Raw genomic sequence first — 24,950 nt, forward strand, 5'->3', positions numbered from 1 at the left:
ATTTATTTATTTATTTATTTATTTATTTATTTATTTATTTATTTATTTATTTTAGTGTTAGTACGTGCATGTTATTTGTAAATGAGGAGGTCACAAGAACAGAAAACAGCTGGAAGTCGGTAGTGGCTGCCTCTGGGAAGCAGGAACCAGAATTCAGGGAGAGACAGTTTTTTTCTTATAAACATGTAGAAGGATTAGACTTATAAAATGACATATTTGGTTTTTTTTAATGTTTGTTTTTGAGAAAGAGACAGAGCGTGAGCAGGGGAAGGGCAGGCTCCAGGCTCTGAGCTGTCAGCACAGAGCCTGATGCGGGGCTCGAACTCACGAACTGTGAGATCATGACCTGAGCCGAAGTCGGACACTTAACCGACTAAGTCACCCAGGTGCCCCTAAGGTGACATATTTGAATTACTTTAAATATATATTAATTTTAAAAACATATGAGTTTTAGGGAAAAGTTTTTTACTACACTCAATGTACTAAACTCACGACCCAGAGATAAAGAGTTGCTGGCTTCACTGACTGAGGTAGCCAAGTGCCCCGGAAAATCAATTCGTTGATAATTTTCAGAAGGGATGGAGGCAGTGACTTCAAAACCCTGGTATATGACTTTTTCCAATAGGAGATTCGATGAGACAAAAAAGGACCATGTGGAGGGGTGCCTGGCTGGCTCAGTCGATGGAGTGTGCCACTCTTGATCTCAGGGTTTTAAGTTCAAGCCCCATGTTGGGTTGAACTTAAAATATTTAAACAACCACTCCTGTCAACCCAACTTGACTTAAAAGATAAGGTTTGCTGCTATGCTTCCCTCTCTAACAGGATTTTGGGAGGGACAGGGATGTGCTTCTGGGCAAACGGCATGAGGCCAGGAGTAGGGAGGAATTCTCTAGGTGGCATAATTCCCTTGTATGCCAAGTTAAATCTGTCGTTCCCAAGGAGAAGGTTCATCTCGTCTAGATTCATGGAATATTTCCCTGCGTATAATTTTTCTGTGTATTTCCCTACGGCATGGGAGTCAGTAAAGTCTTGTTTAAATGTTTCAGCCTGCCTTCAAGCCTAGGGTCAGAAGGTTAAGGCCTTTGTGGTTGTCCGAAGACACCCCCTCCCCACCTGGATATTGCTCTTGAGTAGTAAACTTCCTGGTACTCATGTTTGTCTTCTTTAAGGAAGACACTTCTTTTTAAATTTTATTATTTTTTTTTTATGTTTATTTTTGAGAGAGACAAAGACAGAGACAGAGCAGGGGAGGGGCAGAGAGAGAGAGGGAGGCACAGAATCTGAAGCAGGCTCTGAGCTGTCAGCCACAGAGCCCAATGCGGGCTCAAACCCATCAGCCTCAAGATCATGACCTGAGCCGAAGTGGGATGCTTAACCAACTGAGCCACCCAGGCACCCCTAAGGAAGACACTTCTTTATACATTTCCTCTCAACTATGAAGTGTACATTGTCATCATCCCAATTTTTACAGGCGAAAAACTGTATCCTTGTCAAGCTAAGGAACACATTCAAGGGCAGGAGGTAGCAAATGGCAGGGCCAATTAATAAACCCATACTTTTTCCATACAGACCATCTATAATAGTTGCTATGATAAAGGTTCAGACCAGTAATTTGTTTAAATATGTGATGCACAGAGTAATTCACAGGAAACTATAATGTATCTAATTATCTTGACCATCACTTCCTCTTACCACTCTATTTCAGAGAGGTTGGATTTGTCCATGGAATATAAAATGTGATCTTTTACAACTGTCTCTAAAACAAATAACTAGGAAATATCAATGGCTTGTGGTAGCCTCAGAACACAGGCTTTTACTTTGATTTGCTTTTAAAAAAACTGAGATATAGGGGCGTCTGGGTGGCATAGTCAGTTAAATGTCTGACTCTTGGTTTTGGCTCAGGTCATGATCTCAGGGTGGAGATCTCAGGTTCAGTGAGATCGAGCACTATTTCTGGCTCCACACTGAGCATGGAGCCTGCTTGAGATTCTCTCTCCCTCTCTCTCTCTCTAAAAATTAAAATAAATTTTAAAAACACATATAATTCATATGCCATAATATTCATTTTCAAGTGTACAATCCAGTGGTTTTTAGTATATTCACATGTTTGTGCAACCATCACCATTATCTAATTCAAGAACATTTGTTTCACTTTTTTTTTTTACCATTACAAAAGTTTATTTTACAAAAAGGTTCAATATGAAAATGCACATGACCTGATTTTTATATTGTAGGAAAACAGGTGCTATGGAGAGGGGACATGTAGAAGCAGAAATCAACTGATTTCTTCCAGTGAACACACCCATTGTTTATACTTGTTCCAAAGCTCTAACATGATACTATTTCTTCATATCATCATCATTCCAATATTGTTCTGTTGCCCACTGGTTGACATCTCCACACATTTCATCTGTCACAAGATTTATAAAGGGATCAAACCCCCACAATATTTTTTGGACACGTCTGCCAACCTTTCATTTCTTTTTTTTTTTTTAAAGTTCTCCACATCCAGCATAGAACCCAATGTGGGGCTCAAACTCACAACCCTGAGATCAAGATCTGAGCAGAGATCAAGAGTCAGATGCTTAACAGACAGCCACACAGGTGCCCCTGCCACCATTTAATCTCAATGATACATAAATTGTACATAAATTTTTCAACTCAGATGGGTGAGCTTTGCTGTGGTACCTATTTGTTAGCTCAAAGATCCATACTTTGATTCACTTTTGAAGGCTCGATTCTAACACATGCAAGAGAACAACTAGGTATGTGCAACTGAGAACTCTAAGAAAGATCTAGAGATCTCAAACAAAACTGGAGCCAGCAAATGTAATGCTACTGTAGTCTTAAAAAGGGAATTGTATGACAAGTTATAAGAATATGACATATAGATACCACTGTGTCAAAGGTCAGGCCATGGTAGACACGTTTGAATTTTGTCTAGTTCAAGAGCGGCTCTCTAAAAGTGATAAAAGGAAAAGGGTCCTAGGAGTATAATGAAGATCATTAAAAGAAGAAAAGTAAGATTCACAATGAAAGCTTTAAAGAGCTTGGAGTAATTCAGTCTAGGAAAACTATTTAAGAACAAACTTGGGGCGCCTGGGTGGCTCAGTAGGTTAAATGTCCAACTTCAACTTCAGCTCAGGTCATAATCTCAACAGTTGGGTTTGTGGGCTGGAGCCCTGCGTCGGGCTCTGTGCTGACAGGTTAGAGCATGGAGCCTGCTTCAGATTCTGTCTCCCTCTCTGCCCCTCCCCTGCTTTCTCTGTCTCTCAAAAACAAATAAATATTAAAAAAAAATTTTTTTTTTAAGAACAACCTTAAAGTATATAAGAGGATTGTTATACAAAAAATGTGATGACCTTTATTTCCTTCTTTCACTAAGGAAAAGACAAAGAAAATGGATTCATTCTACAGGAGGAAGGATTAGGTTAGCATAGAAAATCATCAGAGCCTTATTAAACACCAAATGGTAGTTGCAGCAAAAAGTCCTCCGAAATTTTTTAAAAAAGTTTTAAAAGTTAAAGGATAGTATAAAAAATTCCTTCACCCAGATTCACCAATGTTATCATTTTGCCACATTTGCTTTATCATTTTCTCTCTTCTGTATGTATATTTACAATCATTTGAGAGTAAAATTATTTATATGAATCCCCCTTTATCCCTAAATACTGGGTATTTCCTAACACAAAGCACATTCTCCTGCCAAGCCACAGTAGTATAAAAATCAGGAATTTAACAGATCCAATACCATTTTTTAATCTATAGCCCTTATTCAAATTTTTCCTATTGTCTTAATAATGTCTATTAAATTAAGAAAAAAAAAAGTTTTCAGGTCCAGGGTCCATGTTGCATATAGTTGTCATGTCTCATAAATTTCTTTAACCTGAAATTTAAAGACTGAGTTCTTCAGTCTTTGTTCTTCCCTTAATACTGGCAAGTTATGTAGCCTGTCTTGCAATTGGGTCTCTGCTGCTTTAAAAAACAAAAACAAAAGAAACAGATTCTCATTTGTTTTGGGAGTTTTAGGTGTGGTCTTGAGTGAAGATCACTGGTAAATGAGCCATTCAAGGCTCCTTCCAGCCATTTCCTACTGCTTATTGTTACTAAACCAGAATTATTCTAGATGGTGAGGATAGACAATAAAACATATTTGTATTCAGAGCTGCAATGTATTACGTAGATTTTGTTTCCTTGGCACTCCTGTATTTTATGAGAGTTTAATGTCTTTAACAAAATTAGGTTTGGTGAAGAATTAGCACCTACTCTTTTTAAATTTTTTTTTTCAACGTTTATTTATTTTTTTGGGGACAGAGAGAGACAGAGCATGAACGGGGGAGGGGCAGAGAGAGAGGGAGACACAGAATGGGAAACAGGCTCCAGGCTCTGAGCCATCAGCCCAGAGCCTGACGCGGGGCTCGAACTCCCGGACCGCGAGATCGTGACCTGGCTGAAGTCGGACGCTTAACCGACTGCGCCACCCAGGCGCCCTGCACCTACTCTTTTTAAACACTTGAGACTTAAATTCCCGGTAGACTACCATTTTCAGAATTTCACCTTCGCAGTGATGAACTATGCCCTCGCTAGGAAACAAGAGCTGCAAAGATGGGTGGGTGTCACTCATTAAAATCTTTCAACAAATATTTGTTGAGTGCCTCGTAGGTGTCCAGCTCTGTTCCAACCCTGGGAATACATTAGAGAACAAAACAAAATCCCTGCCCTTGTAACCTAATTGTCCAAATTTAAATTAAAAAAATCAGAGCCCAGGCACCCGACTTCCTTAAACAGGAAGAAGCCAAGCTCTGAAAAGGGGCAGCTCGGTGATTCAAATCGAATATGGATAACGCCGCGGAATCCCCGACAAACGCGCGGATAGTAAAGTTCCCAGTTTATCCAAACGCGCTATACAAATGATTAATCCGAAGACCAGAGGCCACAGAGGACAGGCGGAGCAGGACTTCAGAGCCGTTCTAACCACTTTCTCAGCTACAGTCCGCCGTCCTGCCTTGGGCCTCCGGGCGGTCGCGGCTCGCGCTCGGGTCCGCCCCGCAGGGGCCACGCACCCAGCCCCGCGTCCCCTCCAGGCGGCACCTCCCGGCCCAGGCAGAGCCGAGCACCTGGGAACCGCGCATCGAGAACGCCCCGCGGGGAGGCGGCTCGGGGGAACCGGCTCCTCCGGCGGCCTCGCCCACTGCAATGCAATCTGGGTGGTTTTTCCAGGTCCCTCCCTGTCTTGTTCCGCGCCCAGTCCCTGCCCCCGCAGCGCCTGCGGGCCGGGGAGCGCGGCTCGGGGACCGGGGGTGAGGGGCGAGCCCGCCGAGAACCGCGGGGGGCGCCTTCCCCACCACGCACTCTGTGGTCCAGGAACTGAAAGCACTCGCCCCTGGAGCTCGAGCTGCGGACGAGGATGGCCCCGAGCACTCTCGTGGGCCGGTGAAGCGCTACCTAGCCCCAGCCTCCGCCCGCTCTCTGGGGACGCGAGCTGCTACCTGCGCCGCGGGCGGCAGCGCCTCCGCCCGCACAGTCCTGCCGGGAAACGCAGCGGCGCGGCCCTGGGCTCCTCAGACTCCCTCCTCCCTGCCCCCGAAACGCTCAGCCGCTCCCCACTGTGTCCGCGCTGCCTCGCGACGGGGAAAGCGCGTTCTCCCGCCTTCCCGGACACGCATCCCGACAGGTTCTCAGATCTGTACCCGGAGCGGGTTCCGGCAGTGACTATATATATGCTTGCCCGATTTCACACCATGAACACAAAGGGCTGGACACCTTGGGCCCAACTAAGTAATACTTCGGACCGATTTCGGTTCTCCAATAATAGATAAGTTGGAAACATAAAACTCCAGGAAACGTCACCTCTGGCTCTTTCCTCTCCCACGTCAACAGGTCCCAACCACATTGCCTTCTGACTTGGTGGCTGGGTGGCGATAGTGGGCGCATAAGCCTCTGTGCAGACCTAGCTTAGCTAGAGAAGGGAAACTGCTCGCAAAGTTGGCCAAATCGACACATAAGTACAAAGGCAAAGGTATGAGGAGGGACGTAGGGGTCAGAACTGGGAACTGAGGGAAAATTTGCTTTGGCCTGATTTAGGAAAACATTAGTGTGTATGTTTTATTTAGGGCCCAGAGCAAAACAAAGTTTGTGGGCCCAGCCATGGAGAAGGAGTCTCAAGCTAGCAGCCAGAACCAAACAAGACGTGGCAATTAAGAAGTAGAAGAGAGACAAGGAAGTGGGGTCCATTGTGCCTAAATTTCCTCGCGGGGACTCCCTGCTCCGTAGCGCGCAGCCTCTGCGCCTTTGGGCGAAACTTGGTGGCTGGGCGTGCTGCCCCGGGCGTCTGGCTGTGTCTCCAGAAGGTGGGTAGCGTCCCGGGGTTTGGAGGAGCTCAGGCCTGGGCTCTGGCCGGGAGAGAGGGAGGGCCCACAAGGTTTCACCTACTGTTTGCACTTAAAGGTGTGTTGGGCTCAGGAGCGGCTTTCCCGGTGCTTGGCAATTGCCCCTGCCGCTTCCCGGCTATGGTTGGCCGGTGCCTCCCTCCGCGGTTCGCCCTCTTGGGGCGCCGCGCCCCGAGCAGTTCCGCACCCCAGGCTTCACCTCTGGCCTCTTTTCTCCTTCCTGCGCCAGGCCTTTTCCCTTGACCCTTTAGAACCCCCGGCTTAGTTCCCCCACAGTCGACATTTTTCCATGCCCCCCATCCCTCTCGATTACCTCCAAAGGGGTGACCCCCCCCACAAGCGACTCCGGCCCTCCCCTCCGCGCCCTTCACCCCTCACCCTTTTCCCGTCTGGCCTCGGCTACCCTTCGGGTGGCAACCGCCTCTTCCCCGCCCCTCACGTCTCCCCCTCCTTCCTTCTCGCCCTCCCGTCTCCATTCATCCAGCCATTGTCTCCCGCCCCCTCCTCCCCTTTCCCCAGGCGGCCTCCACCCCCACCGCTGCCACGTCGTGGTTTGAAGGAGCCAATGGGCCGGCGCCGCCAGGTGTCTCTTACCTGCACCACGTGGGGGAGGGGGAAGGGGCGGGCAGGTAGAGCCACATCCCAAAACAGAAAAGCTTTCAGCCATTGCGCGCTCCACCCGGGGTGCAGCCCAGCTCCTGGCTTTTTGCATAGACGCACGGGCAATTGAATACAAAAAGGGCAGGCCTCCTGCGCCCTCCTTCCCACCCCCTTCCTGCCCAGGGTGTGGAGCACCGACCAGGTGTGGGCTAGGGTGGTTGGTTACCGCCTTTTGCACCGGCGGCGGCGAGGAGGGGGGGGGGCGGGCGCTCTTTCTTCTTTTTCTCTTGGAAGAGGTTTTAGCACGGGTTTTCTCGTTCTCACTTCCACCCCGCCTCACCGCCTCCCGACCCCCCTCTCCCCCTCCCCACCTATCGTCATGACGGCGTCTCCGGATTACTTGGTGGTGCTTTTTGGGATCACTGCTGGGGCCACCGGGGCCAAGCTGGGCTCGGATGAGAAGGAGCTGATCCTGCTGTTATGGAAAGTCGTGGATCTGGCCAACAAGAAGGTATTCCTCCAGATTTCTGTCCAATTGATAGGAGTGGGGCAAGAAGTTTATTGTAGAAGTTTGGAGAGTCGGTAAACAAGTCCTCTCGTTTAGCCACTTATGAGGCTGGACCCGAGGCCTACAGAATCCAGAGTAAAACCAAACTTGTTGGCCAACGGCCTGGGAACCGTTTCAGTAATCTGAAATCTGGCTCAGGTGGAGCGGCCGGGCGCAGCCGAGCCAGGTTCTCTGCCCGTCGGGGGACGCCCCGCGGAGCCGGGGTGAGATCCTTGGGGCTCGGGTTCCCACTTCTGGGCCTTTCCGACCTGATCGGGGTGGGGGTGGGGCCGGAGGCAGGGCCGTGCCGACCTCTCTGCCACCGGAGCCGCTCGCGACGAGTGAGCTTTGATTCTGTGGCCAGAACCCTGCAGCCGCGCTGGCCGCCCCAGCAGGGGAGCGAGGAAGGAGGGTGAATATGGAGGCTTCCAAATTGAGGAAGGGGGAAACTGACCCCAGTTTCTTTCCGCCCTGGAGGTGGGACAGTTGCATGAAGTGCTAGTTAGACCGGATCAGTTGGAGCTGACGGAGGATTGTAAAGAAGAAACGAAGATCGACGCGGAAAGCCTGTCCTCCGCGCCGCAGCTGGACCAAGCCCTTCGACAGGTGACAGACAGCCCTGGGCCGCGCGGTCCACCTTTATCCAGGCCACTCCGGCGGCCCCCGCAAGGCAGCCCAGCCACACCAGGTCCCACGCCCTCGCCGGCCGGTCCACGCACATCCCCGGGGCAGAGTGGCAAGACGCCCAACCGCGTGGGTGGAAACCCGGCCTTGGAGGCCGAGGTGGACCTCTTGGGAGGAGGTCGCTGCTCCTCCAAGCCTCCCAGCCCCTAGCGTCGTGGGCCCAAACTCGCTAGTTTTCGAGTCTTTCCTGGGGCTTCAGGAACAGTCGGGTTTTACCAATTGAGGAGCAGAGGTTGAATCCTAGCGCCCCCATCCCGAGGCCCAGACGCCCGACGCGCCCGTCCTCTGCGGGGCTTTGGGTGTGTGGCTCAACGCTAGGACAGAGGGCGCTGTAGTGTAGATGAGCGGGTGGGCCCGGCGAGGCGTGCCAGAGGCGGCCCCAGTTCGGTGGGAAGCTGAGGGTGCCTGCTTGGCTTCAAGCTTCTGAACTCCTCCTAAAGGCTCGGTTTGGGTTCCCTTATTACTTCTTCAGTGGCTTTGATCCTAGCTGGGGAGGGCTTGCAGACCCGAAGACGTAGGGCTGATCGTTGGGTCATTGTGAAACTGGTGGAATCCCCTTAACAGAATTGAGGTGACCTAAAAACCTGCTGCTTCCTGGTTCTGACGGGTACTGGATCAGGGATAGGGCGGGGCGCTAAACACCTGTGCACAGGTGCGTGTCCGGTGCTCTCTTGGCCTGTGCGCCAGGACACGAGGTGCGAATTAATAGGGGAAAGTTATCATTTGGGATTGTGTTCCAGGGAAAGTGTGGCCAGACTTCCCAGAGGTCTGTATACCCATTAACCGCCTTTGCTTATCAGAAACTGGCATCTTTCTTAATCTTGAAACATCCGAACATAAAATAACACCAGGGAATGATGTAATCTGAAGGCAACCTGCTGATGAAACGAGACCCGACTTAAAAGTCTTGAATGTGGATTTAGCACAAAAGTAGACGGGGGCACTGAAGGGAGAATGTCTATACTAAATTCTCCTGCGGGTGAACTGTGGGTTGATTGGAAAGCTTGTCAATCCAAAGGGTTCTAGATAGCTTGTGGGAACGGAGCCTTTCTTTCTAATGTTGCCCCAGCACTGGTGTCCTCTTTTATGGCAGCGTGGTTTTCGTTGGTTACCAACACGTGGGGCCACTTTGCCGGAGTTTGTAAATCCTGCTTAAGTTGCATCCCTGTGTCTTGTTTACAGTTTAACCAGTCAGTAAGCAATGAACTGAATATTGGGGTTGGAACTTCCTTCTGTCTGTGTACTGACGGGCAGCTTCATGTCAGGCAAATCTTGCATCCTGAGGCTTCCAAGAAGGTAAGAGTGCTGGCTTCTCGGAGAATGATTGGACCTTCCTTTGGGGGTGACTGGAGGCTTTTTTTTCCCCCCCATGGTTTATCCAAGTTTCTCCATTTTAAAAAGATGTGTGTCGGGAGTTATTGTTTCCTGGCAGAATTTCAGTTTGAGAAGATAACAAAGGAATAGTGGTAATGGTGTCACAACAGTGTTAGATGTAGTTAATGCCACTGAACTGTAAATATTGTGTTGTGTATATTATTGAATGTTAAAATGGTGAATATTGTGTTATGTATATTTTACCACAAAAAAATCATGACCCTTTAATAGAGATCTTTGAGATTGCAGTAATTTTATAGATACCCTCTGGTGACTTAACAAAAGTTTCTCTTTTTGTTTTATGTTAAGTTTTGAGATGGTTGCCATTCCCCCTTTTCTAAGCATATTAGCTGAATTTTGACATTTAAAGTAACAGCAAGTAGGCAGGAGAGAACATTTACTTTTAAATTTTAAGACATTGTAATATTCCCTTCTGTAGAAAATGCTTTATCCTAGAAAGGAAGGAGCAAAGAAAAATAGTTTAATTAAACCTTGTTAATCGTAACTAATTTCATTAAAGAGCTTTGTACTGTGTAAAGACCTAGTCATATAACTAGTGAAACATTAATTATAGCATACTGCACTTTGACTTAAAGTAAATATTCAAAACTGATTAAATACTGTATCATAACAGTAGGGTCAGCCTTCATCTTTTACCTTTGCTGGTCTTTCTGACCTAGAAAAGGGTATGGAGTGAAAAAATAATCTTACTGTAAAAATGTGACTCCTCTCTGGGAAGAATATTGAGGGGCTGTGGGGAAATGGAGACAGCAGAGGGCAGCCCCAATGTAGCCAATCATTGCTAATATCGTTGATCTTATCAACTTAATTAGTTTGAGCTGTAACTTTTTATTGTGGTAGGCAAATACTGAACTTGAAAAGATGAAGTATTTTCAGGAAACTGGATGAAGCAAGTCTTCAAAGAAAGATTCAGACTGACAATTGATGTCCCAAGTATAGTGACTAGTCAGTACAGATTTTTCTTTTTACCTCACTAGGGAAATGGAAAGAAAGGAGTTAAATATATGATGACAATTTCAAAAATTCAAGGGAGAAACTCAAGTTCCTAGATCTTAAAGGTTGAGAAAATCACTCCTCTTGTAGCAACTTTTGTAATAACTTGGCTAAAGGGGTGGGCACGGGGAGTGTTTTTTGTTAATTAAATGTTAGACCAGTTGCTATCCCCTTGATCCAGAAATAGACATATGAGGATTTTTTTTTTCCCCTTTCAAATTCTTTTGGAGAGGGATAAAATTTAATACTTTCCCTATTTGGCTTGAGGAAAACAGCTGTTTTTGTTATTTTAGATGGGCTGCTTTAAAATGTGGGGAAACCTCCAGAGAATAATTGAGACATTTTCCTGAATCACTTCTATTAGGATTTTCATAAAGAAACCTGAACCAACTTAGTATCCTAAAACCAGAAACGAATTTAGTAACATAAAGGAATTCTATTCATGGCAGGGGGGAAGGGGGAGAGAAAATGGTAAAACATAATAATCCTGCCATTCAGAAAACAATATTATTATTTTTCTCTAATATGAACATATTTGAAAATATTCTTCCAGGTTTTTAGAAAAGCCTCATTTTTACAAGGAGCATTCATACTACACACACTTTTTAGCCTATTTTATAATTAGTATAACATCAATATCTTTTGTAGGAATTAAATGTTAAGTATTTTTAAGTGGATACAGCTATTTAAAATCTTCTATTGTAAAATGTGAGTTATCAACAGGTTTTAAATGAACATTTTTGTAGATAATCCTGAAGATTTCACCATTTTTTTAAGTAACTGTTTTGAAAACTCTGACCATGGTACAATGATATCTATTTCATTTTTTTAAAGATTTTATTTATTTTTTTGTGAATCTCTACACCCAACATGGGGCTTGAACTCACAATCTCGAGATCGAGTTGTAGGCTCTACCAATTGAATCAGCCAGGTGCCCCTGCCAGACATCTATTTTAATTATAGCATGAGCAGGTGTACATCTGATAGATCCAATGAGGAAATCTGAATAGAAAGAGACATTGTATAAATGTTATGGTTGCAAACATTAAGTCTTTATTTCCTTGACTTTCTAATGTATAAGTAGGTAGAAATTCCCAGTAAATCAACAGAAACTATTTTGAAATTGTAAGAAAAATCTAAATTCAGTTTTAAAAAATTCATCTTTGACAGTTATTTGATGGGGCTTTTTTCTACTAAGGGAAACAAAAATGCATTAGTACAATATTTGCCCAGACAGTTGAACTTGCTTAATAAGTACGAGAGTAGTACTAGTAGCTAAGAACAGTAGGGTAACTATTTCTTCTTTACCCTTGAGATTTGTGATTTTTTTTTTTTTTTTGAGTCTAATTTGAGTTCTCAGGTATAGCTAGAATATTGGTCACAAAACTAATGTGGGACTATAATTTGGCACAAAATCATGCTTTTTAGGTAATCAGGAATTTACTATCTTGCTCTGATTTTAGTATAAAAATATTAGTATTATATGAGCCTAGTATTTAACTATGTTTTGTAACTGAATCCTATATCTGGGTAGACACTGTAAATATAAGCATCTTTATGAGAACTGAGAGGGCTAATGTTGCTGCCTGAAAATATAGACTGTATGAAATGATTATGGCTGAAAAGAGTGTAATTTTATCAATTAGAAAATGTATGACAGCCCAACTATAGCTTCAGAAGTGTTTTGAATGGAATGTGTAATGGAACACAAATGTAATCTATTGCCTTAAGATAAGATAATTTTTTCCATGACACTTGTATATAGGATATAATACAGTACCAGAAAATAGTCACTCATATTTAATTTTAAAAATTAATTTTGGTAAAATATACTACATGCAATTCTTAGGTTCCTAATTATTAGAGAAACATTAAATTCATCGAGTTAACAGTGTCTACCTTGTCCTTCCTCAGAATGTATTATTGCCTGAATGCTTCTATTCCTTTTTTGATCTTCGAAAAGAATTCAAGAAGTGTTGCCCTGGTTCACCTGATATTGATAAACTGGATGTTGCAGCAATGACAGAGTGTATCCTTTAAGTGATTACCCAAGAATCCTTTGAAAAGGTAGCTCCAGATAAAATGGCAATTCAGGAAACTTTAAAATCCTTTTGTTAGTGTATGAATGAAATTGACCTGTCCAAAATTTGTCTACTGTGCTAGGAAGAACTAATAGTATAGTTATAGGCATCTTTCAAAGTAGCTTTTATTTTTATTTATTTTTTTTTTATTTTAGAGCGCCTGCATGAGCAGGGGAGAGGGGCAGAGGGAAAGAGAGAATAAGAATTGTAAGCAGGCTCCCTGCTCATCACGGAGCCTGATACAGGGCTCGATCCCATGACCCTGGGATCATGACCTGAGCTGAGATCAAGACCCCGATGCTCAACCAGCTGAGTCACCCAGGCGCCCCTCAAAGTTATGATTTAATTAATTTAAATACTGATTTAGTGTGATGGATTTAGAGTTGGATTTTTGTGAGTTGAACATATCTAAAATAGATTTCCATTTCACATTATGGGAGTGTTTTTGGTTTTTTGGTTGATGAAGAATGTGAAGACTACCTTCTTTGATAACTGATTCCAAGGCCACTTATTCTTGATTATCTTTGTTTTAGGGCTTATTTTGACACCTTTCAAATGGATATGCATTTTTTTAAATAGCGGAATATATGCTCTTTACAAACGTTTCATTGGTATTTCTTTTAACCCTCCTTGGGTTTCTCAAATACATATGGTGATTATAATGAGTCCTCTTTTGAGATGGTACAATGAGGTGGGGACTTTACCCCAAAATCCTTTCATTACCAAAATAGCATATTTGATGCAATATGCATCCTAAAAGTAAATTTTATAATCACAAATCTTATAGTCATGAATGACTGACTCGTCATCTTTCATCCAGTAAGTTTTAAAAGTGCTAACTAATAAGCAGTCATGTGCTAACATCAGACGTGAAATTGAGTAATAGAAGGGTTGGGCAACTCACCCAAAGCCACTATGAGAACCAACTTAAAATTGCATTTAAGTTCTTTCAGGAACCTGTGGGTCATAGATGTTTATTCTTAAACTTTCTCATTTTTTAGGAGCCAAAGCCTGATTCTTGTTTTATTTCAGAATTTCCTTTCCTGATTGGAAAATATTTGCATGTTTTTCTTAACCCCTTGTAAGCAGGTCAAACCCATTATATCTACCTTCTTTCTGGAAGTAGTTAGCTGGAAATTTGCTTTAGCGTCCCTAGTAGTGCTGGGAGATGGATGTAGTAAGCTCATTTTGAGGGAACTTTTGTAAGAATTAAAAGGTTTGGACACCAGAAAAATTCTTACTGATTGTTTTGTTGGTTTGAATGCTGTATTAGCCTGCTAGGGCTACCATGACAAATACTATATAGACTATGTGGCTTAAACAACAGAAATTTTATTTGCTCACAGTTTTGGAGTTTGGGAAGTCGTAAGGTAGACAAAAAGAGATCCAAAAAATCAATAGATGGAGGGAAAGTCTAATAAAGTTATCTTAATTTAGAAAAAGACAATTTGAGTAGAAAAGGCAGTATATTAAGAATTGTTTATCCTTGACAATTCAGTATCCTCTTTTAGCAAAGAAAATCTTCCCCTAGTGATTATAGGTCACATGGTAGTAAAAATTTCCACAGCTACAAGCAAGAGATGCTTATATTTGGGTTTTTTGGTTTTTCTCAGTGTGTTGACAGTTCAGGGAAAATTTATTAAAAGTTCATCCTTTTTTTTTCTTCTTTTTTTCTCCTTGGCTTCTTGTGACCTTCACATGTATAAAATTTGGGGCTATTAGTAAGCATTTTCATTGTGGTGATCTGGACTTTTTACTTGCTCTCTGCTTTGCACTGGTATATAGTACTTTTTAAAATAAAATTGAATTATCTGACATTAAATTTTTTTTTTGTTTTTATATTTGAGAGAGAGAGAAAGCTTGAGTAGGGGAGGGACAGAGAGAGAGAGAGAGAGAGAGGGAAACACAGAATCTAAACCAGGCTCTAGGCTCTGAGCTGTTAGCACAGAGCCCTATGTGGGGCTCCAACCCATGAACCTGAAGATCATGACCTGGGCCAAAGTTGGATGCTCAACCAACTGAGCCACTCAGGCACCCCTGAATTATCTGACATTTAAGTGAATAGATATAGGATGCTATGACAATTATTGTTATTTTCTTGTCATTCAAATTAATCCTAGCTCTAAAACTATTGTTGGTGGTTCTTTTTCAAGTGCCATGAAGATGAAAATCAGAAATATTTGACTATAGTAAACAAAGAAATTGTGAATAAAGCAAACTTGGACTCCATTTCAGACATATCACACTTGGAGTATGATCTCATGGCCCTTTAGTAATGCATTCATTGGAAAAACTAAGGTATTTTCTTTTTTCAAGCTTATTTATTTTGAGAGAGAGTATGTTCAAGTGCATGAGCAGGGGAGAAGCAGAGAAAGAGGGAGAGAGAGAATCCCAAGTAGGCTCCACACTGTCAGCACAGAGCCTGATGCTGGGCTCGATCCCATAAGTCGTGAGATCATGACCTGAGCCAAAACCAAGAGTCAGCTCAATCAACTGAGTCACCCAGGCACCCCACTATTTTCTGTTTCTTAAATAGCTTAATTATATCCTACTTCCTTTGGGCTTACATTGGAAAAGTCTTAGATTTATAGTTTTATTACCAATCAGAAAATTGATTTTAATCTTAAATGTTCTTATTAATGTTTTATCTACATATTTTTCCCCACTTAATTGGTAAGAAATCTTAAGCTTTCCTAACAGTGGTTTTTATTTTATATTGCAGCTGTGACGAATTATTTTATGACTTCTATTCAGAGGAATCATTATTTCCTTGACTAGACCACCAAAGTCCCCAGCTCAAAAAGTCATAATGGGGCTTCTAGGTAGCTCCGTCGGTTAAGCATCGACTCTTGATTTTGATTCAGGTCATGATCTCATGGTTCGTGAGTTGAGCCCCACATCAGGCTCTGTGCTAATAACACAGAGCTTGCTTGGGTTTCTCTCTCTCTTCTCTCTTTGCCCTTGCACTGCTCATGCTCTCTCTCTCAAATAAATAAACTAAAAAACACAATCATACCAAATATGACTATCTACTTGTCCTTATCTATGCATAAGATTTCTACAATGTCTGGACCAAAGAGTTCTTTCAGTTCACTAGATATTTCCCTTTCTAATATGGAAATGACACTGAATTTGGAAACCTAAAGATGGTCATTACACATCCTTGATGGTTTTGCCAAGTAGATGGAGAGTCATTTGCTCCTGAGGGAATGAATACCTGTTGGACCAGGTAAACCAGCAAGGGAGGGAGAGGCTCTTGCCAACCCTTGGAAAGGAACAAGTAAGAGAATATGTAGCTTTACTTTCCTGGGAAAGTTACTTACCTTCTCCAAGCTTTACTTTGATCTCAGGTATTCCCAAATGAAAGCTTTGTAAACCACTAGGAGCTATGTAAATGAAAAAGTATGACCACTTTGATAAAAGAAAGGGTTTAGGAATTTCTTGAGTGTGGTTCTCGTCCTTATTTTAGTGCTTATTTCCCTCTTTTGTCTTTGTGTTGGTTCTGACACCACTTCTGGTGTTAGTTATTGGGTCTCTCTCTGAGTTCTTCAAGTTGCAGTTTTGTTACCTGCTTTTTAAATTATGCAGTCTCAGCAGACAAGAAGACCTCGTTTAGCAGATGAACGATGGGTAGCATTTTGTAAGCTTTTTAATCAGGTGAGGTGGTGAGGGTGTGAAATAGGGATTGAGGCCTCAATTTTTATTTTTTATTTTTGGAAGAAATTATCTTAGATTTTTTTTGGAAATTAATAGTTTTCTCCTGTGGAAAAGACCTTTCGATTATGGGACTATTTGTATAAATGACTTCTTTTATCCATTTAAAAAAAAGAACCCTATTTTCCCCCCAGTGGTGGATGGAATTACTTCCTCTTGGTTTCTTAACCTATTTTTTTCTTTGCTTTGTTGTTCATGAACTAATTTATTTTCATTAATCAAGACCTCTTCCATTTTGTTTATTTTACTTAGCCTTTGGCAAGAACTTTTTAATGAAGTCTGGCCTTGTAAGGAGAGCAGTGAGCACTTGTGAGTTAAGTGCTTACTGTATGCACCTCCAGCAGCCTCATAACCAGTGGGGGAGTGTTACCCCCTTTTTACAGCTGGGAAAACTGAGGCTTAGAGTTAGAAGTGTCAGCATTTGAGCCAGAGTCCTTCTGAGGTAAAAACTGTGCTCCTTAACTAGGGGGTAATATTTGAGAATTTACAGAGCTCACTTGAGGGTGGTGTTACAAGTTTAAATAGATGATCTCCCTTGTAAATTTATATTCTGTTTCCTGAGCACGTGTTGAACTATTCAGCAAGAAAGAGGAGTGAATAGAAATTTTGTAAAATTTTTATCCAGTTGGATCCGTAGGTGCTGTTTATTATTAGCAAATGCCATTTCACTAGTACAGCTTTCTATTATCAGGATAAAAAAAAAGTCACTAAACCACTCTTGTCTGCCTGTCCAAGGGTTAGTAGGGGTGTGTGTGTTTCACCACTTATTTATTTTTTTAACAAATGTGTCATACTCATGTTCTCCCAATCACTTTTTTGTAATGTTTGTTTATTTTAGAGAGAGAAAGAGACACAGAGCACAAGCAGGGGAGAGGCAGAGAGAAAGGGAGACACAGAATCCAAAACAAGTTCTAGGCTCTGAGCTGTCAGCACAGAGTCCAGTGCTGGCTTGAACTCATGAACCCCAAGATAGGACCTGAGCTAAAGTTGGATGCTTAACCAACTGAGCCACCCGGGTGCCCCTGTTTCACTACTTCTTGATGAGGGTGAAGGATTGTATGTGTGTATGCATGTGCTAACACAGTGATATTGGCCTGTTTTCCCATATATTAAAGATCAAGATAAAGCCTTACAAGCAGAATGGTTGAGAACACAAGCTCTCAAGTCAGATTTATTGGGGGTGAATTTACTATACCTCTTAGCTTCATTTTCCCCATCTTAAAATGGCCATGCCTATTATAAGGAATAATAAGAGGGGCACCTGGATGGCTCAGTTGGATGAGTGTCTGACTCTTGGTTTCTGCTCAGGTCATGACCTCCTGGTTCAGGGGATTGAACTCTGTGTCAGGCTCTGTGCTGGTGGCAGAGAGTCTTCTTGGGATATCCTCTCTCTCTCCCCCTTTCCCCCCTCCTTCCCTCCCTCCCCCCCACCTCTGACCCTATCCTGCTCATGCTCTCTCTCTCTCTCTCAAAATAAATACACATTTAAAAAAAAAAAAAGGAGAAGAAGAAGATAGTATATGCAAACACGTAGCCAGTGCCTGGCCTCCCACACACTTTCCAATGTTGCTGTGATTATTCGAACCTCACCAGGTTGTTGGGGATGAAGAAAAACAGCTTCAAAGGACTTCCTTGTTGATTTAAGACCTTATTTAAACTATTTTACACTTAAAATTTTTTTTTTTTAACTTTGAGCGAGTTTGGATATAGACCTTTTAAAGCCTCAGGTACATGTTAGTACAGCTAATCTTCAAGGTTAACTTAGCTTCTCCAGTTGTAAATGGTGTGTGTGGTTCATTCTGCACTTACTCGCTTATTCTGATAAATCCAACAATTGCATAAACCTTCATTGCCCTTCTTAAAAGGGGGAGGGAAGTACCAAATCCTCCTTGGTACTTTTTTGCGTATGAAAAGGATTTTACATATCCCCAGTGTACAGTTAAGCTAGGTTAGTAGTTGACCTTGTTCACTGGAGGGGGAAAATTATCTTTGGCATCTCATCAGCATGATATGAGCCAAATCCACAAATACTCTGGTTTGTGGTCTGTAGTAAGTGACTAGAAATACTGTATATTCTTGGCCAGCACTCAGAGTTATGTTAATTTTGTGTGGTTATTTTAATTATAAAATAATTTACTTTTAAAATCGGAGTTTGGGAATTTCAGGATAATTTTTTTGGTTTGTTTTAGATGGCGTTAGAAGACTTTGTTACCATAGAGTCTCTCTTTTCCTAATTTGTTTATCCCACATACGTGTCTTTTTCTAAAGTAGACATTTTCACTCTTTTGTGGCATTAGCCCATACTTCTATTTTATTTCTTTGAGATTACAATTGAGTCATCAGTTTTGTGTTTTGTTAAAATAATACCTCCTGAAGTAATATTCGTTAGGATCGGTCTTATTTTTTCCCTTCTTGGAAAGAGTAAGCTTCTGAGAAATACAGTTAGAAAACTATAGGTTTTTAGATTCTTTTTCCAGCATTTTATTACTGTTATGAAAAAGTTTTTGTTGCCTTGGCTGTTAGTTCTGTTTGACAGTGGCATTCTTGATTTGCTTTTTTCAATTTTTTTTTATGTTTATTTATTTTTGAGACAGCATGAATGGGGAAGGGTCAGAGAGAGGGAGACAAAGAATCCGAAACAGGCTCCAGGCTCTGAGCTGTCAGCACAGAGCCCGACGCAGGGCTCGAACTCACGGACCGCGAAATCATGACCTGAGCCGAAGTCGACTGAGCCACCCAGGCGCCCCACTGATTTGCTTTTTTCAAAGCCTACTTTAGTATGAAAGGTTACTTACAGAACCTATTTTTTTAATTATGGAACTCAAGGGTAATTTATCACTTGCTTTTTCCCTTCTTTCCTTCACATAATTGTAGGAAATTCAGTTCTTTGTTGGAATACTAATCCAACTTTTCTCTTGCCATATTGTTTTTCTTTTTGTTCATTAGCATAGGTATTTTATTGTAATATGTCTGGCAATTAGGCAATTGGTGTTTTAAATCAAAGAGTAAGAATAGAATGGGAGGAAACAAACTTGTCTTCTGAAGGGTCTATGACAGGAAAAAATGGCGTGGGGTTGGAATTTCTAATTGGGATGCAATTATAATGTAGCTTTAGCTTAAAAAAGAGGTTACTTAAAAGTGAAAATTAATAACCAAATGTGTATTTTTAAGCAGTCAGAAAAGCTAACTTTTTGGCCGGATAAGCTAATAGTGGCGAGTTTTTGGTGATTCACCCCGCCTCGAGAGAGTTAGCTAATATTGATGAACTCCAAAATCTCACACTGTGAATTCCACCTTCAGCTATGGTATAAGTTTGGGTCAAATCCTGAAATCTGTTTCACTGAAAAGAGTGCTAAGGAAAATGTTCCCCCTACTCAGATGAAGGCAACAGCTGGACTTCTGTAAGCTCAGTGTAAATGCAGCACTTTGCTCAGTTGTAGCCCGAAATGTTAGTTTTGTTCCCACCATGTCTGGCTTTACCCTTCCTCATTTCCTCATGGCATTTCTCATTTGTAAAGCTGGCTGAGCCTGTTCGTGCTGTTGTGGTTGCCTCGAGGGCAGAGTGAGTAAGTTGCATGATGAGCCATAAATCAAGGGGCATAGACTCATCTTTCCTTTCCTCAAGATCAGACGTGCAGCAAGTAATTCAATATATAATTAGGAATTGATAGAGGAAAGAATTGGTACTAAAACATTTATTTTATTTTATTTTTTGCTATTCTTTATTTGTTATTCGTGTTAAATTCTGGTAAGGATTATGGATTGAGCAAGCCTTTTGAAGAGAGGGTGTCTGTGTGTGTAAGTGTGTGTGAGTTTTGGTTTAGGTTTGGGCATGCAGGAGGTTGGGTGACTTAAAAGTTGTCGGGAGCTTAGAGCTGCTGATCCTTGGTGTGTGATGTCTTGAAGGGAAACATGTTGGGACGTGTTATGTGGAACCAAGTTAGCCAAATGTCTAGAACATATTCCTACTTTAAATGTAGAATTCAGTAAATAATCCTTCATCTACCAATCTTTGTCTACACAGACAGGATACTTTACGTTTTTACTTTTGATCTTTTTTCACTTGACTTTGATATATACATTTAGAAAATCTCTCATAAAGTATTGCTTAAAATGAATTAAGCAAAGCTGCTTCTCTTGGTTCAGGGAATTATGTACACATAGTCAGATCAGAGCTGTATTGTAATCCCAGCTCTCTTACAGACGAGCTAGTGGACTGGGTAAGTTATGGAACTTCTCTAAATCCTAGTTTCTTCATCTGTTTGGTTTTACTCTTATCTATCTGGTAGGGCTGTTGCAAAAACTGGAGGAAACAGTGTGTGTGGGGCGTGAAATGTTTAATAAATGTCATCATTTATGTCACTAGATCCTGGAAATGATAGGTGCTGTGATAGATGGATAGAGAACAGAAGGAGGTAGGGGCCTGTGCTTAGGAAATATACAGTACAGTTGAGGACAGAAATATTTTATGCGAATGGTAATATCTAATCAACTCTTAAATTGACGGTTGCAGCCTAGAGCAGTTAGGGAGGCTATTGGTGCTGGGTCGGAGTTACCTATGGTCTAATTTGGTTAGGGGATTAGAAAGATAGGAGAGCTTCATAGACTAGTTAACTGAGGAAAGGTGGGAAGGCTAGAAACCTCTTTATAGAAGAGAGAAAACAGTGGTTTGAATGGAATATACTCTCCCCATTCCTATTCCTTCAAAGCTTGATTTCAACCAATATTCTGTTTGGGGATAGAATGTTGTGATGTGGTAAATGTTCCTGTGCTGTTCTGCTTTTTGGCCATCTTCAAGCAATCTCTCTTCCTTTAGGCCAGAGGTCAACAAACTTTTTCAGTAAAGGTCCAGATAGTCAATAGTTTATACTTTTTGTAGGCCACATATGGTCTCTGCTCATATTTTTCTTTTTATAATCCTAAAAATGTAAAATCCATTTTTCTGTTTTTGATCGTCCAAAAACAGGTTGACCATCAAGGGTTGACTCTTGCAATGTTTTTCTTTCATTTCCTAAGATAGGGTGTGTGTGTGTGTGTGTGTGTGTGTGTGTGTGTATTTACTGATAGGGGTTTTGATACAGCACTGTACAGGTCCTTACATGGGGTTTTTTTTAGCCAATTTTCTTGAAACTCTGTTCAGTAATGGTCTCCTATATTATAAAAATTTTCTAGGGGTGCCTGTGTGGCTCAGTTGGTTAAGCGTCCAACTTTGGCTCAGGTTATAATCTCAGAGTTTTTGGGTTCAAGCCCAACATCAGGCTCTGTGCTGACAGCTCGGAGCCTGGAACTGGCTTTAGATTCTGTGTCTCCCTCTCTGCCCCTCCTCTGGTCACGCTCTGTCTCTTTCTTAAAAATAAATGTTTAAAAAAATTAAAAAAAAAACAAAAACTTTCTCTGATTATTCAGTGGATGGTGAGGGGTGAAGTTGGAACAATTGGGAACCATTAGCCTATACGAGTGGTTCTCAACCTGGAGTGATTTTTGCCCATTTGGGGACATTTGGCAATGTCTGGAGATATTTTTAGCCAGAACTCAGGTGGGTAGAGGCCAGCATGCTAGTAAAAATCCTAGAGTACACAGGATCCCCACCCTATGCACCACCACCCACCCACCCCAAAGAATTGTCTTGGCCAATAGTGCCAAGGTTGAAATAAAAGTGATTTATACAGTGGGATTGGTCTCCATTTCTTGGATACTTTTCTCTTGATTCCATCGTAGCCCCTGACAAGGCCAAAAGCAATTATTCTAATTGCAGGGTTTCAGGGGTGCCTGGGTGGCTCAGTTGGTTAAGTGTCTAATTCTTGAGTTTGGCTCAGGTCCATGAGCTCACAGTTCATGGGATCAAGCCCTGAGTTGGGATTCTCTCTCTCCTCTTCATCTTCCCTGCCCCCGTTCGCACGTGTGCGTTCTCTCTCAAAATAAATAAACGTTAAAAAAAAAAAAAAAGAAAAGAATTGTAGGGGTGCCTGGGTGGCTCAGTTGGTTAAACATCCAACTCTTGGTTTTGGCTCAGGTCGTGGTCTCGCATTTCATGAGTTCAAGCCCCGCCTCTGGGATCTGGGCTCCATGCACTCAGTGCAGAGCCTGCTTGAGATCATCTCTCTCCCTTTCTCTCTGCCCCTCCCCCTCTCACTCTCTCTGTCTCTCTCGAAATGAATAAATAAATATTAAAAAAGAATTGCAAGGTTTCAAGGGACTGTTTAGTGGCAGGGTTTGCGTGGTAAACTATGGCTAGTCACAGCTAGTCCTTAGTTCTGTAAGGATTCTTAAAGTACCCCTCCTCACCCCCTCCCTTGCCTTCCCAGAAAATTTAGGGCAGTTGTCTCCCCAGAGTATCTTCATCATTTGTTTCTCCTGTTTCTGTCCTTTCGTACTTTTTGAAAACAACACTGGATTAATACTTACTGTATACCTTCCATGGATAATCATTTCATCTTATTTTTAAGATTTTATTTTTAAGTAATCTCTACACCCAACATGGGGCTCCAACTTACAGCCCCACGATCAAGTGTCACATGCTCTACTGAGCCAAGCAGGTGCCCTGATAATCATTTTAATGACCCATTCCATGGTCATTGCTCAGGTGGAAGCATCTCCTGGGATTGATTTTCTAATTCCTGAGGGGTCAGCACATTTATTTCATCACTAGATGATGTAAACGGTGGGATTAGGGGGTGGGGAGTGTAGAAATTATCTACCATTTCAGCTTGATGATTATCCTGTGAGTATACAAATAGGCATCTGGTGAGTTCAGAATTTTGGTCATAAATGTGACTCTCAAAGTGTGATTATTGTGGGTTATGAAAGTTGGTTACCCAAGGGTTCTAGGATGAGGGGGAGGACATCGCTTTTTATAATGTCTGCTTTGTGCCCTGGACTTGTTTTATCTCATTTAATCTTCACAAAAATGCCCAGGGAGGTAAAGATTATCACAGCTTTGGCTTTTCAGATAAGCTGAAGTTTAGTAGGGTTAAGTAATTTGCCAAGGAACATATGCCTGCATTTCTACATGTAGTATATTTAACTGCAGAGAAATGTAGCCGGATGAGGGGCAACACAAAGTGAATTTGTGCAGCACTGTGGGAAAACAACGTCTCTTTAGTGGAGAAAGAAAGGAGGAAGGGGGGTGGAGCTTGTGGAAGGATGAAATGGAAAGGGATTTTTAATTGAATGGAAAAGGATATTTATTGCTCATTGAATTAACTCCTCAGATGATTGGTTATAATGCTTGGTGGAAGTTAGGCTCTCTGAACTGTTTGAATCTTGTATCCTCTTTGATTGCCGTGAAGTAGTGCTTTGAAGTTTTTCTTAATGTCTGTCTTCATTTTTTACCCTTATTATAAAGTACCAGTTAGAAAACTAAAAGGCAGGGGCGCCTGGGTGGCGCAGTCGGTTAAGCGTCCGACTTCAGCCAGGTCACGATCTCACTGTCCGTGAGTTCGAGCCCCGCGTCGGGCTCTGGGCTGATGGCTCAGAGCCTGGAGTCTGTTTCCCATTCTGTGTCTCCCTCTCTCTCTGCCCCTCCCCTGTTCATGCTCTGTCTCTCTCTGTCCCAAAAAATAAATAAAAAACGTTGAAAAAAAAATTTAAAAAAAGAAAACTAAAAGGCAAACAACCACCCAGATTGCTGTTTTCATTCCAAATTGGAGGAAAGATAGGTCCCACAATGTTATCTGTTGTATATGTTGTGTACTATATTATGAAATTTATGCAAATTTATACATAATACAAAGTATGACTGTAGTATTGAAACTTAGAAATAACAAAATTAAACCTTTTAATGACTTCTTAAGCAACCATTTTGTCAAAGATACATGCTTCTTTTAGAGAGATTATAAATTTGTAAAACTTGATGTAAATCTCTTCTGGTCCCACTCCCCAACCCAACTTAAGCCATGCATTTCTCAAAAGCCATGTATCCTGGCTTGCTCAAAGCATGTATTCACTTGATTGAGAGATATATTAGCCATTGTTTGTTAGCTCTGAGTATTTGAATTCTTTCTACAAATTTACTCTCAAAGGACAAGCATTTGCTGCCATCTAAGAAGGCTATACTATATGGCTCTATAAATCTGGTAGGGAAGTTCTGAGTAAAGGTGGCATAGAAATAGTGTCATCACTAATCTGAAGTTTTTTTTTTTTTTTTTTTTTTTCAAACAGCCTTAAAAAGCCTTTTGATGCCTCATGATCTGGACTGATGTAACTATCTTTTTTTTTTTTTTTTTTCCTTTGAGAAAGAGAAAGAATCTAGCAGGCTCCATGCCCCGTGCAGAGCCTGATGTGGAGCTTGATCTCACAACCATGAGATCATGACCTGAGCTGAAATTGAGTCAGACACTTAACTGACTGAGCCACCCAGGCACCTGCCTATCTATCTACCTACCTACCTACCTACCCACCTACCTACCTACCCATCCATCCATTCATTTGAGAGACAGTGGGGGATATTTATTTATTGAGAGAGTGAGAGAGATGTAACCATATCTTTAAATTTTTTTTAATGTTTATTTGAGAGAAAAACAGCTCATGTGGGGGAGGGACAAAGAG

The 24,950-nt window shown here is 42.1% G+C and overlaps 1 protein-coding gene and 1 long non-coding RNA gene across 6 annotated transcripts in view; one reads left to right on the forward strand and one right to left on the reverse strand.

Annotated features, from left to right (window-relative positions):
* Window positions 1-3,506: 3,506 nt before the first annotated feature.
* Window positions 3,507-5,137, reverse strand: LOC121043187 (uncharacterized). Its single transcript, XR_005796715.1, has 2 exons — window positions 4,497-5,137; window positions 3,507-4,262 (listed from the first exon to the last, which is right to left on the reverse strand). It is a non-coding gene; the product is annotated as an uncharacterized LOC121043187 (long non-coding RNA).
* Window positions 5,138-7,002: 1,865 nt separating this feature from the next.
* ESRP1 (epithelial splicing regulatory protein 1) overlaps window positions 7,003-24,950 on the forward strand; it is a 64,953-nt gene continuing 47,005 nt past the window's right edge. For 3 of the 5 annotated variants that reach the window (XM_040494003.1, XM_040494004.1, XM_040494006.1), the window contains exons 1-4: window positions 7,220-7,500; window positions 8,014-8,142; window positions 9,403-9,516; window positions 12,523-12,637. In XM_040494003.1, the coding sequence (XP_040349937.1) occupies window positions 7,369-7,500; window positions 8,014-8,142; window positions 9,403-9,516; window positions 12,523-12,637 (490 nt within the window). In that variant the 5' untranslated portion in view covers window positions 7,220-7,368. Of the gene's footprint in view, window positions 7,501-8,013; window positions 8,143-9,402; window positions 9,517-12,522; window positions 12,638-24,950 lie in introns of all 5 variants that reach the window. The other 2 variants (XM_040494005.1, XM_040494002.1) reach the window with 2 other exon arrangements.

The sequence above is a fragment of the Herpailurus yagouaroundi genome, unplaced genomic scaffold (genome assembly GCF_014898765.1).
Source record: "Herpailurus yagouaroundi ecotype Mexico unplaced genomic scaffold, PumYag 186, whole genome shotgun sequence".
Taxonomy (NCBI): Eukaryota; Metazoa; Chordata; class Mammalia; order Carnivora; family Felidae; genus Herpailurus; species Herpailurus yagouaroundi.